The sequence below is a fragment of the Nicotiana sylvestris genome, chromosome 6 (genome assembly GCF_000393655.2).
Source record: "Nicotiana sylvestris chromosome 6, ASM39365v2, whole genome shotgun sequence".
Classification (NCBI taxonomy): domain Eukaryota; kingdom Viridiplantae; phylum Streptophyta; class Magnoliopsida; order Solanales; family Solanaceae; genus Nicotiana; species Nicotiana sylvestris.
The window spans coordinates 132,023,468-132,039,109 of NC_091062.1; the positions used below are offsets into that span (position 1 = coordinate 132,023,468).

General features: G+C 41.7%; 1 protein-coding gene across 1 annotated transcript; it reads left to right on the forward strand.

Annotated features, from left to right (window-relative positions):
• The first annotated feature begins 2,362 nt into the window (after nucleotides 1-2,362).
• LOC138871284 (uncharacterized) lies at nucleotides 2,363-5,529 on the forward strand. Its single transcript, XM_070149159.1, has 5 exons — nucleotides 2,363-2,815; nucleotides 3,287-3,638; nucleotides 3,891-4,151; nucleotides 4,217-4,443; nucleotides 5,098-5,529. Exons 1-5 carry the CDS (start codon nucleotides 2,363-2,365, stop codon nucleotides 5,527-5,529), a joined length of 1,725 nt encoding a protein of 574 aa, XP_070005260.1.
• The last annotated feature ends 10,113 nt before the right edge of the window (nucleotides 5,530-15,642 follow it).

Here is a 15,642-nt window from a genome sequence, read left to right on the forward strand (position 1 = left end):
TGGTGTCTTAATATTGATAATTATGTATTGATGGTTTGCTCTGGTCATTGTTGTTTGTATATGGTATTGGTGGAGGCCCTTGTTTCAAGGGAGAAGCTGCCAAAATTTACATAAACGAGCTACTAGCTTAAGTTATAGACTTAGCCTTTGCTCAGCACTGATTTTGAATCTCCTTATACTATGATAGATTGAGTTGACTTGTTTGAAAAGTTGCTTGGAAGTGATTAAGGACTCAACGAGTTTAAGGTATGCTAAGGCACTTTCTTCTTTCTTTTTGGCATGATCTAAAGTGAAATGAATACGCTACTTCATAACGAATCTACTCCTAGCAACTAAGGTTGTCCATGTTGTTCTTTCCTTATAAAATTATTCTAAGCAAGTGTGTAGGATACTTGAATCCTACTAAGGTTCATATTGAGGGTATGAATGTCCATAGTGTTCTTAAGTCACTCCAAAAGGTTTAGAACGTGATTCCATGAGTCGAGCATGCATTATACATATGTATCTATTTTACTCTACCGAGCCGCGCTATAGTCGGCCGGGTATGGCACCTATTGTGCAACCACTGATCAGTTGGGTTTACCGAGCTTCACGTGGCCGGGTACGATTCTACCGAGCCTGATGATGGTCGGGTACGTTTTTACCGAGTCCTCTTTGAGGCCGGGTACGATATGACGATGATGATGCCCACAGAGGCGAATGTTTTTAAAAAGTTCATGTATATATATGTATTATGAATTTCATGTCAGTAGCCCCTAGAGGCACTCAGATGTTATAGGTTGTATCTCCTCTATCTCTCTCTTTACATTACTGTTCTTGTTTATGCCTTCCTGCCTAACATACTCGGTACTTTATTCGTACTGACGTCCCTTTTGCCTGGGGACACTGCGTTTCATTCCCACAGGTCCCGATTGATAGGTTGACAGTCCTCCTAGTAGGCTATCAGCTCAGCGAAGGTGTTGGTGCACTACACTTGCTCCAGAGTTGCCTATTTGGTCAGTATGCTTTGGATATGTATTGATTGGTATGGCGGGGCCCTGTCCCGACCTTTATGATTTTATGTACTCTTAGAGGCTTGTAGACAGATGTCAGGTGTATGGATTATTGTATGGCCTTGTCGGCCTATGTTTCGAGTTTACTAATGGTCATGTCGGCCTTATAGGCCCGTATGTCATATATATTAGTTTGTATATCATGTTGGGTCTTCATATGTAGAGTATTCCCTTATGCTTTATTCTTGTTATCTCATAACGGGTTTTCTGACTCATTTACTCATGATAACATGATAAGAAAGATATGTTACATTGGTACTCGGTTGAGTAAGGCACCGGGTGCTCGTCGCGGCCCTTCGGTTTGGGTCGTGACATCGGGAGTACAGTCTTTAGTTTGATTTGTTGACTAGGTATGCTCCCACTATTGTATCTAAGATGGATGATCGGATTCACCAGTTCGTGATGGGGTTAGAGCTGCACTTGCTCAATGATTGTATGTCGGTCACACTTCACGCAGACATGGATATTTATCGTATTCAAGCATATGCTCAGGGTGTAGAGAAGTGTAACAGAAACAGAGCATGATAAGGCCCATAATAAGAGAGTGAGGTCCTCAGATCCTTTTGGTGAGTTTAGAGGTGGTAAGAGACAACAATACCCGAGGTATCCAGCCCAGCCATTGGCTATCACGCCCCCATAGTTTGGTGGTAAGAGATTTGATTGTTCCACATATTCAGGGCCTGGTTAGAATTCCAAGGCCATAGGTTCTCAATATAGGGGTGAGTCAAGACAGATGAGGCCGCCCTTGCCATGATGTGCTCAGTATGGTAAGAAGCATGCCGGGCAATGCCGTATGAGGTTAGGTATTTGTTATACTTATGGTTATCCGGGCCACATTATGAGGGATTGTCCGACAAGAGGTGATGCAAGCATAGCTCAGGCAGCGGGATCTATAGCTGGTTCGTCATCATCAGTACGCCCCAATGGGCAAGGTTCACAAGCACCAATAAGTTGTGGTAGAGGCAGAGGCGGAACATCTAGCTTGAGTGGTCCTCGGAAACGCATTTATGCGTTGGCAGGACGACAGGATCAAGAGTCATCACCTGATGTTATTACTGGTATATTATCAGTCTCCTCATATGATGTGTATGCACTGGTTGACCCAGGTTCCACCTTATCATATGTTACTCCGTTGTTCGCTATTAAGTTTGGAATAAAACCTGAATTGGTTAAACCTTTTTGAGGTGGCTACACTTGTTGGGGACTTAGTGATTGCTAAGCGAGTATATAGGGGTTGTATAATAGTAGTTCATAATAGATCTACCATAGCAGACCTAATCGAGTTAGATATGGTAGTATTTTATGTTATAATGGGTATGGATTGGTTGGCTTCTTGTCATGCCAACTTTGATTGTAGATCAAAGATAGTTCGATTTCAATTTCCAGGGGAGCCTGTTTTGGAGTGGAAAGGTAATACAGCGTCGCCGAGAGGTAAATTTATTTCCTATATCAAGGCAATGAAGATGATCAGAAAGGGATGTATTTATCACTTAGTTCGGGTTCAGGATGTGGAAGTAGAGTTACCAACCATTCAGTCCATCCTTGTGGTTAATGAGTTTCCCGAAGTTTTTCCCAATAAGCTTCTGGGTTTTCCGCTAGAGCAAGAAATTGAGTTTGTTTTTGACCTACTACCAGATAGTCATCCAATATCTATTCCTCCCTATAGAATGGCCCCTGCAGAGTTGAAAGAGTTGAAGGAACAACTAAAGGACTTACTTGAAAAAGGCTTTATCAAACCTAGTACATCATCGTGGGGAGCGCCTGTATTATTTGTAAGAAAGAAAGATGGTTCCTTACGGATGTGTATTGTTTATAGATAGTTGAATAATGTGACGATCAAGAATACGTACCCGCTTCCGAGGATTGATGATTTATTTGATCAGTTGCAAGGTGCCAAGTGTTTTTCAAAGATAGACTTGAGGCCCTGGTACCATCTGGTAAGGGTTAAAAGAAAGATATTCCGAAGACAACATTCAGGACCAGATACGGGCACTTTGAGTTTCATGTTATGTTGTTCGGTTTGACCAATGCCCCAACATTATTCATGAATTTCATGAACCGTGAGTTGCGGCCCTTTTTAGATCTGTTCGTAATTGTATTTATCGATGATATATTAGTGTATTCTCGTGTAGCGGCTGAGCATGCATATCATTTATGTACTATGCTCAAAGTTCTACAAAAAGGAAAGTTGTATGCAAAATTCTATAAATGTGAATTATGGTTGAACTTTGTAGCTTTCCTTGGGCATATCATTTCGAGTGAAGGTATCCGGGTTGATACACAAAAGATTGAAAGTAAAGACTTGGCCTAGACCTACGGCACCGACAAAGGTTCGTAGCTTTCTCGGTTTGCTAGGTTATTACATAAGATTTGTAGTGGGATTTTCTTCCCTTTCAGTAACTTTGGCAAAGTTGACACAGAAGGGAGAAAGGTTTCAATGGACTGATGCTTGCGAACAGAGTTTGCAGGCATTGAAGGACAGATTGACTTCTGCACCGGTTCTAATGCTCCTAGAAGGGACCGATAGTTATGTTATCTATTATGACACCTCGGGCGTTGGGTTAGGTTGTGTACTAATGCAGCATGGTAAGTTTGTAGCTTATACTTCTAGACAACTAAGAAAGCTCGAGAAGAATTACCCGACCTACGATTTAGAGTTAGCCGTAGTGATTTATGCACTATAGATGTGGAGGAACTACTTAAATGGCATTCATGTTGATATCTATATGGATCATAAGAGTCTCCAATATATCTTCAAGTAGAAGGAATTGAATTTACGTCAAAGGAGGTAGTTGGAGCTACTTAAAGATTATGATGTTAATATTTTATACCATCCAGGAAAGGCGAACGTGGTAGCCAATGCCCTCAGCCATAGATCTATGGGTAGCCTGTCATATTTACAAACAGAGAAGAGGGGAATAGCCCATGAGATTCATCAGCTAGCTAGTCTTGGAGTTCAATTGCTGGACTCAGGTGATGTTGGAATTACTATTCAAGATACGACAACATCCTCGTTAGTAACTGTAGTGAAGGAACGCCAATATGAGGATCCTATGTTAGTTCATTATAGGGATACCACTCTCAGAAGGAGAAGACACTGTTTGAGGTTACAGAAGATAGGGTCCTCACATATCGAGGACGATTATGTGTCTCTAATGTTGCAGGGCTGTCCCGGCAGGTTATGGAAAAAAGTCACTATTCTCATTATTCTATCCATCCAGGAGCGATAAAGATGTATCATGATATCAGGGTAGTATATTGGTGGGACGGAATGAAAAAGGATATAGCGGAGTTTGTTGCACAGTGTTCTAACTGCCAGCAGGTTAAGATTGAGCATAAAAAATCCGGTGGATTATTGCAGGCTATGGAGATTCCGACTTGTAAATGGGAAGTAATTAATATGGATTTCATCGTAGGCTTACCTCATACCCAGCATAAGTTTGATTCTACATGGGTGATTGTTCATAGGCTTACAAAATCAGCCCATTTTCTGCCCGTTAGGACTACATATTCCGCAAAGGATTATGCAAGACTTTATATTAAGGAGATAGTACGACTGTATGGTGTCCATGTCTCTATTATCTTTGATCGAGGAGCTCAATTTACTGCTAACTTTTGGAGGTCCTTCCAAAAAAAGTCAGGGACTTCGGTAAGTCTTGGTACATCATTTCATCCCCAGACAGACGGACAAGCTGAGCGTACTATTTAGACGCATGAGGATATGTTATGAGTTTGTGTGATAGACTTCAAGGGTAGCTGGGATGATCATCTGCCATTTTTTGAGTTCGCATATAATAATAGCTACCATTCCAGTATGCAGATGGCTCCATATGAAGCACTTTACGGATAACAATGTAGGTCGCCTAAAGGGTAGTTCGATGTTAAGGAAACTACGTTAGTAGAACTAGAATTGGTACAACAGGTAATTGAGAAAATTAAGCTTATATAGGAAAGGCTATTAGCAACTCAAAGTTGTCAGAAGTCTTATGCGAATAATCGATGGCGAGACTTAGAGTTTCAGATTGATGACTGTGTATTCCTAAAGGTATCACCGATGAAAGGTGTCATGAGGTTCGGTAAGAAAGGAAAACTTAGCCGTCGGTACATTGGACCATATAGGGTCATACGCAAGGTAGGCCAGGTAGCATATGAGTTAGATTTGCCTTCGGACTTGGAATTTGTACATCCAGTCTTTCATGTGTCTATGCTCTATAAATGTATAGAAGATCCTTCCAGAATCATGTCAGTTGATGACGTTAAGGTCACAGAGCAGCTATCAAATGAAGAAAATCCCATTGCTATCTTAGACAGACAGATTCGGAGATTGAGAACTAAAGATGTAGCTTCAGTGAAAGTACTTTGGAGAAACAACAACGTGGAAGAAATGACTTGGGAGGCCAAAGAAGACATGAAGTCTAGATATCCCTACTTATTTCCTCCTCTGGAGAAGGGTCCGACTAAGACATCACAACCTTAAGGTACATGTATGGATTATTGTGTTAGTTATTGTCATTGGTCGTGTGAGGCCATTGTTGTTATTGATGATTGTGGTCCTATGTGGCGTTGAATTATTGAGTTCTACAGGAAGGGTTGGTAGTAGTATTGTTACAAAGGCGACTCTGCCAAAGTTATATAGATCCGGGGGAGCTAAACATTTGAGGACAGATGTTTCTAAGAGGGGAAGGAGGTTACATCTCGTGTTTTCGTACGTTAAAGTTTCATCTTCAGTTAATCGAAATAAACTCGGAGATGAGATTATCTTGAGGTTAACGTATTTATGCTATTTATAACAAGCAATAAGTAAGTGCCATGAAGGATAAAGGATACACTAACTAAAGAAAATAAGCTTCGTTGAAGGTTGTCGATTTGGGATAAAATACGGTTCGAGCTATAATACCCGATATTTATGGACTAGTACCATACAAGGTACCATATGACCACGATAGTATGATGTATAAAATATATTAAAAATATGTAGAATTTTAAGTAAATTGAGACAATTCTTAATTATGCAAGCAATTGATTAATTACCGGGTAACGAAACATTACCTACTTACCTAATAAGTGGATAAAGATTAATAATTCCCAACACCACCCCAATGTGGAAGCAAGCCACTAATAAAGCCAATGACTCTTAGTCATATTGGCTTAGTGGCCATCTAAAGTTATAAGACACTTACGTGTAAGTAAGTGTAAGACATCATAATCTTGGTTTCATAAACCTTACAAAGTTTGGTTCTTCCTAAATTCATATTAAAGACATTCAAACCAGACGCTCAAACTCCATCCAACAAGTTTTCAACAAAAACGTGGATTCCTGCAACCAAAAGAAATCCAACAAGAATTATTAGCAACATAAAATTTTGCGGTTCTAAAGTAGTACGGTGCAATCTTTTCCAAGAATATTATATGGATTTTTCCCTAATCCAGGTATGTTAAGGCCATCCCTTCTTTCTTTTTGGCATGATGTATACACCACAACAAAACGAGCAAATGCACAACTTCCATAAAATACTCTATTTGTAGAAATGCTAGAGATGTGTATATTCTTATTCTCCAATAAGTCTTATTATTCTATCATCTGTTTATGGGTCTCAGAAAAAAATGTATTTGATAATGTTTATCCGAAAGGCATATTGAGTTTTATGGGATTCTGAGAAAATCTTATTAACGTATTTCTTATAAATTTATATATGTACATTGACCAATGACTAGATGGCATTATATACGCGTATATATGTATATTATATTTATATGGGATACGGGAAAAAGTTTACGACGTTATATACACACCACCACCTGATCAGTTGGTATATGTTGATTATGTTGCCCTCAGTGGCCGAGACGATATGATGGGATGCCCTCAGAGGCTTGATGATGTTATGTACACCTATACCTAAGCATGACACGACATTTATATGCTTGTACATGACATTATAAATGTTTCAGAATTTACAAAGTTATTCAGATTTACAGATGGATTTCTTTATTCCATGTTTCATCTATGTATTTTATGTAATGATTTTCATGCCTTACATACTCAGTCCATTATTTGTATTGATGCCCTATTTCTCAGGGGTTGCGTTTCATGCCCGAAGGTACAGGTAGGCAAGCCGACGGTCCCCCTTCTTAGGATCCTTGATTAGCGAGAGTTGGCGTGCTCCACATGATCCGGAGCTATTTTTGATTTTGGTACGATATGCTTATATATATATATATATATATATATATATGGGTATGAAGTGGCTTAGTCCCCCTTCTTATCGGCTTTCAGTTTTGGGTATATAGTTGTCTACAGCAGTCTTGTCGGCTCGCCCACTGTATTCCACATGTATATGTACATATGTCTTTTGGATAGAATTCCCTCACATATGTTATTCATGTTTATATCTTAAACGCATGTTTAAGGATGTTCGACATGTAGTATTTGGGCATCCGTCGCGGCCCATCGGTTTGGGTCGTGACAGTTGTGGTCAGGTAAAGCATGCGGGTCGGACTTGGTTTCTTGTAATTATTGCTTTCCTTTGATCATTTTATCCTTGTTTAGACTAGTATAATCAAATTGATCGTTCTTATCATGTTTATAGATCTTTGGGTGATAATTGAGTATTAATTTCAAAGTTGAGGTTGGTATTATGGAACCAAATATTGAAGTAAGTCTTGTTCTTGTTATTTATATCTCCTTGTTGTCTTTTGTCCATTGTTTTATTGTAAGGGAGAATGTTAATGTACGAAGGGTGATGCCGTGCTATGTTATGAGAGAGTAAAAGCGCAAAGGGTGATGCGATGCCATATTGTGAGTGTTAATGCACGAAAGGTGATGTCATGCCATATTGTGAATGTTGATGCCCGATGGGTAATGCCGTGCAATGTTATGAAAGTGAATGCATGAAGGGTGATGTCGTACCAGTTCTATTGATTATATGGTGAGGTTGAGAGTAAGAGAACGAAGGGTGATGACGTGCATTTTCCTTTACTGTATTTACTTGTTATTGTTCATACAAGGTATAACGGTTGATCAAGTTCTTGTTACTGCTGTAATTCTTTATCTTGTAATTCCCTCAGCATGCCCCCTTCCCGATATTATCTGTCTATCTTTTACTTGACGTTATTTTGTACATATATTGTTAAATTGCATATGTTTATTATGTGGGTGTTTTGTCATAGCCTTGTCATTACTTCGTCGAGGTTAGGCTCGATACTTACCAGTATATTGGGTCGGTTGTACTAATACTACACTGCAGTTCTATGCAGATTTTGGTATTGGTCCCAGCTAATTGAGAGGCATAACAGCTTGAACTGGTTCATCAGAGACTCAAGGTAGATCTATCAGCGCTCGCAGACCTTGAAGTCCCCATCTGTCTTATATGTCATTACTGCTTCTTTCACTCAAACAGTTGTATTCTTTTCAGACTTATTATTTATTTGTAGTAAATCCTAGAAGTTTGTGAATTGTGACTCTAGATCCGGGTAGTAGTAAATTTGAAGTTTTATAATATTCCGCAAACTCTGTTATGGCTTTTGGTTAGTTTAATTAATTCTGTTATTAAGAGTGTACTGAAGTTGATTTGAAATCTTTATAATGTTGGCTTGCCTAGCAAGTGAAATATTAGTCGCCATCACGATCCGAAGGTGGGAATTTCGGGTCGTGACAAGTTGGTATCAGAGCACTAGGTTGCCTAGATCTCACAATTCACAAGCAGACTTAGTAGAGTCTGGAGGATCGGTACGGAGACGTTTGTACTTATCTTCCAGAGGCTATGAAGTTTAGGAGGAAATTTCACTTCTATTCTTCTCTATCGTGCGATTTTGTTCTCTCCTTGATAATTGAACTCTTCTACTCTTTTTCTCTAGTAGATGGCGAGAACACGTACCACATCTTTAGTGATGCAGCAACTAGAGCCCCCGGTTGTACCTCCTACGAGGGGTAGAGGTCAAGACTGAGGCTGTGCCAGAGGCCGAGGCAAGGGCAAGGCTCAGCCTAAAGCTCGAGCAGCAGCACCAGTGGCGGAGCCTCGGGTGGAGTTTGATGAGGAGGCTCTAGCCCATACTTTTCCAGCAAGACCAACTCAGGTCCCAGAGGGGTTATTGCCACCCCAGTGCTTCAGGATGCTTTGGTCCATTTAGTGGGCCTCATGGAGAGTGTGGCACTAGCCGACTCATTTCCTATGGTACCAGCCGCCTCTCAGGATGGGGAAGGAGCACAGACTCCCGCTACTCACACTCAGGAGCAAATGGCTCCCCAGTTTCAGACTCCGGCAGCCCAGCCAGTTGGGCTAGTTCAACCCTGTGTTGTGGCCCAGGATGGTGATGGATCATCTATTTCTTCTGAGGCTTTATGGAGAATTGATATGTTTACTAAGCTTTTTCTAGTTTACTTCAGTAGTGTATCTTTAGAGGACCCCCAGAACTATCTTGACAACTGTCATGAGGTGTTACAAAACATGGGCATAGTGGAGACCCATAAGGTCAATTTCGCTGCATTTTAGTTGTCGGGTTCCACCAAAAAATGGTGGAGGGATTATGTGTTGACCAGGCCAGCTGGGTCGCCTGCTCTCACTTGGGATCAGTTCTCTCAGCTATTTCTCAAGAAGTTCCTTTCCGTCACATTGAGAGAGGACTATTGGAGGTAGTTCGAGCGTCTTCAGTAGGGCTCTACGTCTGTCACTCAGTACGAGATTCGATTTGTGGATTTGGCCCGTCATGCTATTCTTCTGCTTCCTACCGAGAGAAAGAGGGTGAGGAAGTTTATTGAGACTTGCTCAGCCTATCAAGTTGCAGATGGTAGAAGAGACCGGGAGTGAGATTTATTTTCATACGGCTACCAATGTTGTCAGGCGAGTCGAGATGGTTCTATCTTAGGGGAGTGGTTAGGGATTTGATAAGAGACCTCATCATTTTGGTGGATTCAGTGGTGCCTCATCTGGAGGCAGGGGTACTTTTGGTAGAGGCTATCCTCCCAGACCATTTCATTCAGCACTCTCGGCTTCTGCTGGTGCCTCAGGTGGTTGTGGCCCTCATATGCATTATTCTGATCAGCTAGCCTACGGTGCACCACCAGCTCTTATTAGTGCACCTCCGCTCCATTTTTTAGGGTGGTTAATCAGGTCGCCAAGGTTAGTTTCAGGGTCAACAGTCATAGTAGTCGAGGTCCTATTATACTTGTGGTGATCTGAGGTACATTGCTAGATTTTGCCCTCGAGCAATGTGCAGTTCTTAGCCTCAAGGTTCTCGTGCCTTGGTTTCGGCTAGAGGTGGAGGTCGGGTCATTAGAGTTGATGGTCAGGCCACTAGAGGTAGGGGTCAGATAGCTAGAGCTGGAGGTTGGGGCATTAGAGGTGGAGATCAGGCCGCTAGAGGTGGAGGTCAGCCAGCCAAGGCCCATCCTCGAGATGTAATTAAGAATGGTGGAGCCCAGCCTCGATGCTATGCTTTTCCAGCCAGGCCTAAGGCTGAGTCATCTGATGCGATTATCACAAGTATGATTTTAGTTTGCAGTAGAGATGCTTCAGTTCTATTTGATCCAGGTTCTACTTATTCCTACATGTTATCCTATTTTGCTTCATATTTTGTTGTGCCTTGTGATGTTTTTCGTGCCCTTGTGTATGTGTCCACCCCTGTGGGAGATACTATCATTGTAGATCGTGTTTATTGTTCATGTGTGGTTACCATTGGGAGTCTTTAGACTTGTGTAGATCTCCTACTTCTCGACATGGTCGATTTTGATGTCATTTTGGGTATGGATTAGATGTCACCTTATCATGCTATATTGGATTGTCACGCCAAGACGGTGACCTTAACCTTGCTGGGGTTGCCTCGATTAGAGTGGATAAGGACTCCTGGCCATTCTACTTAGTAGGGTTATCACGTATGTGAAGGCTCGGAATATGGTCGAGAAGGGGTGTCTAGCTTATTTGGCTTACGTCCGCAATTCTAGTGCAAAGGTTCCTTCCATGAATCCAGCACCAGTTGTCCGTGAGTTCCCAGAGGTATTTCCTGTAGACCTACCGAGGATGCCACTCGATAGAGATATCAATTTCTGTATTGATTTGGCCTCATGCACTCAGCCAACTTCTATTCTGACATACCGCATGGCCCCGCCAAAGTTGAAACAGTTGAAAGAGTAGTTGCAAGTTTTGCTTGATAAGGGCTTTATTAGACCTAGTGTCTCGCCCTGGGGTGCGCCCATAATGTTTGTACAAAAGAAAGATGGATTGAGAAAATGAACAATTGAAGCATATAAATTATCCCATTTTATGTTTCACTGATTTGTTTTCTAATTTACTGTGATCACTCTTGTCTAAATCAGCTTTAAATAAGTAGTTTGTAGTTATTAGTAGAAGTAATATGGTGCTAGTATTCATATTTTGGACCTTCAGTTCATCTCCATGGTTGCACACACGTTTTGAATGATTTTTTGTTCACTAATAGAAATCCAATGTCCTAGGTTCAACATTATCAGATTCACCCGCATTATGGCTAAAGTCTGATTCATAATTAGCTTGGTTAGGCTTTGAATGGTATCTGTTCATGCAGAGTCAGTGATCATGCTCAAAGTTATGCATATTTGAGGTTTATTGAAAGGATATTATTGTTGAGTGTTGGGCTGTTGTTTGTGGATTGGGTCACTTATGGGCCAAATCAGCAAGTATCGAGTTCAGCACTAGGCCTGTTGTTGATGTGGTGTTAGTGATTGACCAAGTATTCATTAACATATCATTTACTTGTTGGTGCTACCTGGATCCACGATTACACGTTTAATTTGGATGTTATTTAAGAAAACGAGATTACCAACGCATCGTTGTGTGGATGTTACTGAGTCTCGAAGTCTTTTTCGTTGAACGCGAGGATGTCCTCATATGCCCGGCCCGGGGTTTGCCCTTGCGTCGCCGCAAAAACCTTTATCTGCTTAATCCCGGGCCCCTGGGGAACATCGGTCCCCCCAATAATCATATGAACAATGTGCTAAGGTTTTCCCACTTTGCTTCCCCTATTTGCTTCTCTTTCTTCCCAGGTGAGGTTTTTTCGAGTGTCCAGTTGATTTTCTTGCCGTATACTCCTGTTGGTGTGGGAACCTACGCTAATGCATTGAGTGTTGCGTGAGACCATATCGACGGGAATCAGTTCTGGTGCAACCTCAGGGTTTTCTGTAGGTACACCATTACCTGGAACAGCTGCACCATACTCTTTATGGTCTTAGAGACCGTTGTTGTCATGTGCATTTATCAAGTTCGACATTTTTACCTGAAATCAAAGATTCGTGGACAAGAAAAAGCGTGAAAGATAACTTGGGTTATATAGTAAACCAACAAGAAAACAATCACTATAATTTTTAGCCCCACGGTGGGCGCCAAACTGTTTACTGCGAAAATGGTAATAATAATTAGATTTGATTTTGTGGTTCTAAAAATATGTGATCTATTTTTGTGCTAGTTGTTAGGCAATAGATGATGAGCGAAAGATTAGAAATAATAAGAAAATAGCTTGTAGATAGTATAATAATCAAACCGAATGGATGGAAATCGGAGCCTCAAGCTTGTATGTATGGGGCCTCGAGGTCAAGTCGGATGCCCGGCTAAGGGCAGTCGATGGAGGATTAACAGTTATTATAAATTCAATGAAGTCTCTTTATGACCAATAATAAGCAATAAATGAAGAACAATAAATAGAATACAACACATGTAAGTAATGAGATCAAGAGAATATATTAAGTTAGGAAGCAGAGATAATGTTCTTGTATATTCAATAATGAGTATCAAATCCCCCACAAAAATGACAAGTGTCCCCTTTATATATGAGGGGAAAACCCCAATATGACACGTGTAATTATTACATATAGTAGCTGGTACAACCACTCAATCAGCCTGGTACAGACTGTCACTGTTTGCGCAGGCGTTGTCAGAAAATACTGCTCCTAGGGAACTTCCCGCTTACTTGCGATCAACACAGGTTTGTTCTGCCCCGACACCGGTGTATAAGGTGAGATCGGAGGGTCCAATTTCTCATTATCAAAGCACCTCAGAAGATCACTTGAAGTCTCAAGGATACTAGGTTATGATCGAGTCTCCTCCCTAGAGGTTCATCAACACTCGGTCTTAGAATAATGTTGACCACAACCACGGTAGAAACGGGGAATTCCCAAGGCACGTGGCTAGGACTGACAGAGCCCAGAGAGCTACTCTAAGACCCGAGTCAGGGTGTCATCTAGTTGTCACGTCTTCGTACCTTTGTAATTAATGATTGTTGTACTATGATGGGATTTCCCTCCTATATAAAGGGGATCCATGCCACTTTGTAAAGGGTTGTTACTTCAATTACTCCCACGAAATATACATGACCATTCTATTTGCTCTCTACGCATTCTCTCTATATTGTTTCTACCATTTATTATCTTCATATTTGTTCATCATTTATTGCTTATCATTGGCCATAAAGAGCTTCTCTTAATTATCTTGTAACTGTTAGCCTACCCCGATCACCCACGATAGCTCGAGCCCGAGCCCTGAAATCAACCTCGAGGCCCCAAATCGACAAGCTCGTGGCTCCGAATAACTAACATATCGGTTTTATTATGGCTTTCTCCTTAACCTTATTTCGTCTCTAAATCTCATACACTTAGCATCAACTGCTTAACAAACTAGCATAAAAATAGATCACATATTTTTAGAGTCTCATCAACAAATATAATTGTTATTACCATTTTCACGGTAAACAGTTTGGCGCCCACCGTGGGGCTAAAACTAATAGTGATTATTTTCTTGCTGGTTTCGTCACACAAGGCAAGTTATCTTTCACCCTTTTTCTTGCCCAAGATCTTCTATTTCAGGTCAAAATGTCTAACTCGGTAAATGAAGACGAAAACAACAATCTTGAGGACCAAAATGGTGTGGGTGTCCCAGGTATTGTTGTGCCACCACAAAATACTAGGAATGCACCAAAACCGACCCCCATGGACACGGTCTCCCGCGACGCCCAACGGGTCGATATAAGCTCACATATCGACAGGAGCGTGCATCAAGGAGATCCACGAGAAGCTAGGAAAACCCCAACTAGGGAAGAATGTGAGGTTAGCCTTCGAGTTATTTTTTAAATATTGCAGGCATAATAGCTAGATATCGCTCAGCTGTAAAGCCACCAGAAAACTTCTAGCATGATAGCACCGGGGACAGCTCCCCCAGCGGAACAGGTACTGGAGAGATCGAGTAATAACGGGTCGATATCCGACCCTATCATCGTAAAAATGCTCAAGGACCTCACCAAAAGGATCGAATCGCGCGAGAAAATGATAGAAGCCAACGATAAGAAGGTCGAGACCTATAACTCCATGGTCGACCAAATTCCAGGCGCACTCCCGGTCCTGAAAGGCATGGATTCAAAGAAGTTCATAAAAAGGTCGTTCCCCAAGGAAGAGGCCACGAAACCCATTCCAAAGAAGTTTAGAATGCCAGAACTGCCAAAGTACAACGGGACCTCAGATCCCAACAAACACATTACTACCTACACTTGTGCAGTGAAGGGAAACGATATAAAGGACAACGAGATCGAGTCTGTCTTACTAAAGAAGTTCAGGGAAACACTCTCAAAGGGGGCCATGATGTGGTATCACAACCTAGCTCCTAACTCCAAAGAATCATTTGCCATGCTAGCAGACTTCTTCATAAAAGCACATGCCAGTGCCATCAAAGTAGCAATGAGGAAATCCGATGCGTTCAAGATCAAGCAAAGGGAGAATGAAATGCTGCAAGAGTTCGTATTTTGCTTCCAAATGGAACGGATGGAACTACCGCCAGTCTCCGACGACTGGCCAGTACAGGCTTTCACCCAGGATGGAACTAGTTGAAATAGAATTTGATCGAACATTCCGCTGTGACCTAGTGGGACATCCACAACCAATACCAGTGGAAGATTAGGTCGGAAGATGACTAGCTGGGAGCCCCCTCGGGCTTAGTATACCTAAGCATGCTTCCGACGAAGGAACTAAAGCTAAACAAAGAAAGGTGTCAGCCATACACCGAAGACAGGAGGAACGCCCCGAGGCGCAACCCACCTCGCAATGATCGAAGGATAGATCGAGGACAGGATCCTCGAGGACTCATCAATAGGGCCAGATTCGATAGGAACGCAGGGCCAACGAGGTCACCTCACTTATCAGAATACAACTTCAACGTCGACGTATTAGACATCGTGTTCGCCATCAGTAAAATCAAAGATGCCAGGTGGCCCAGGCCTGTACAATCGGATCCTTCACAAAGTAATCATAACTTAGTGTGCGAGTTTCACAACACGCACGGCCACATGACCGAGGATTGTCACCAACTCTGTGAAGAGGTAGCTCGACTATTTAACAAAGTTCACCTTTGGGAATTCCTGAGCGACCAAAAATCAGTTCCAAGAAAGAGAGGTGGCCAAGAAAAATGAAATAGACGAGCCACAACATGTCATCCACATGATCTTGGGAGGCGTCAATTCCCTATAGGAACCCATGATGAGAAGGACAAAAATATCCATCACTAGAGAAAAGCGAAACCGAGGGTATATACCCGAGGATGCCCTCACATTCAGTGAAGAGGACACCGAGACCTTGTCTCAA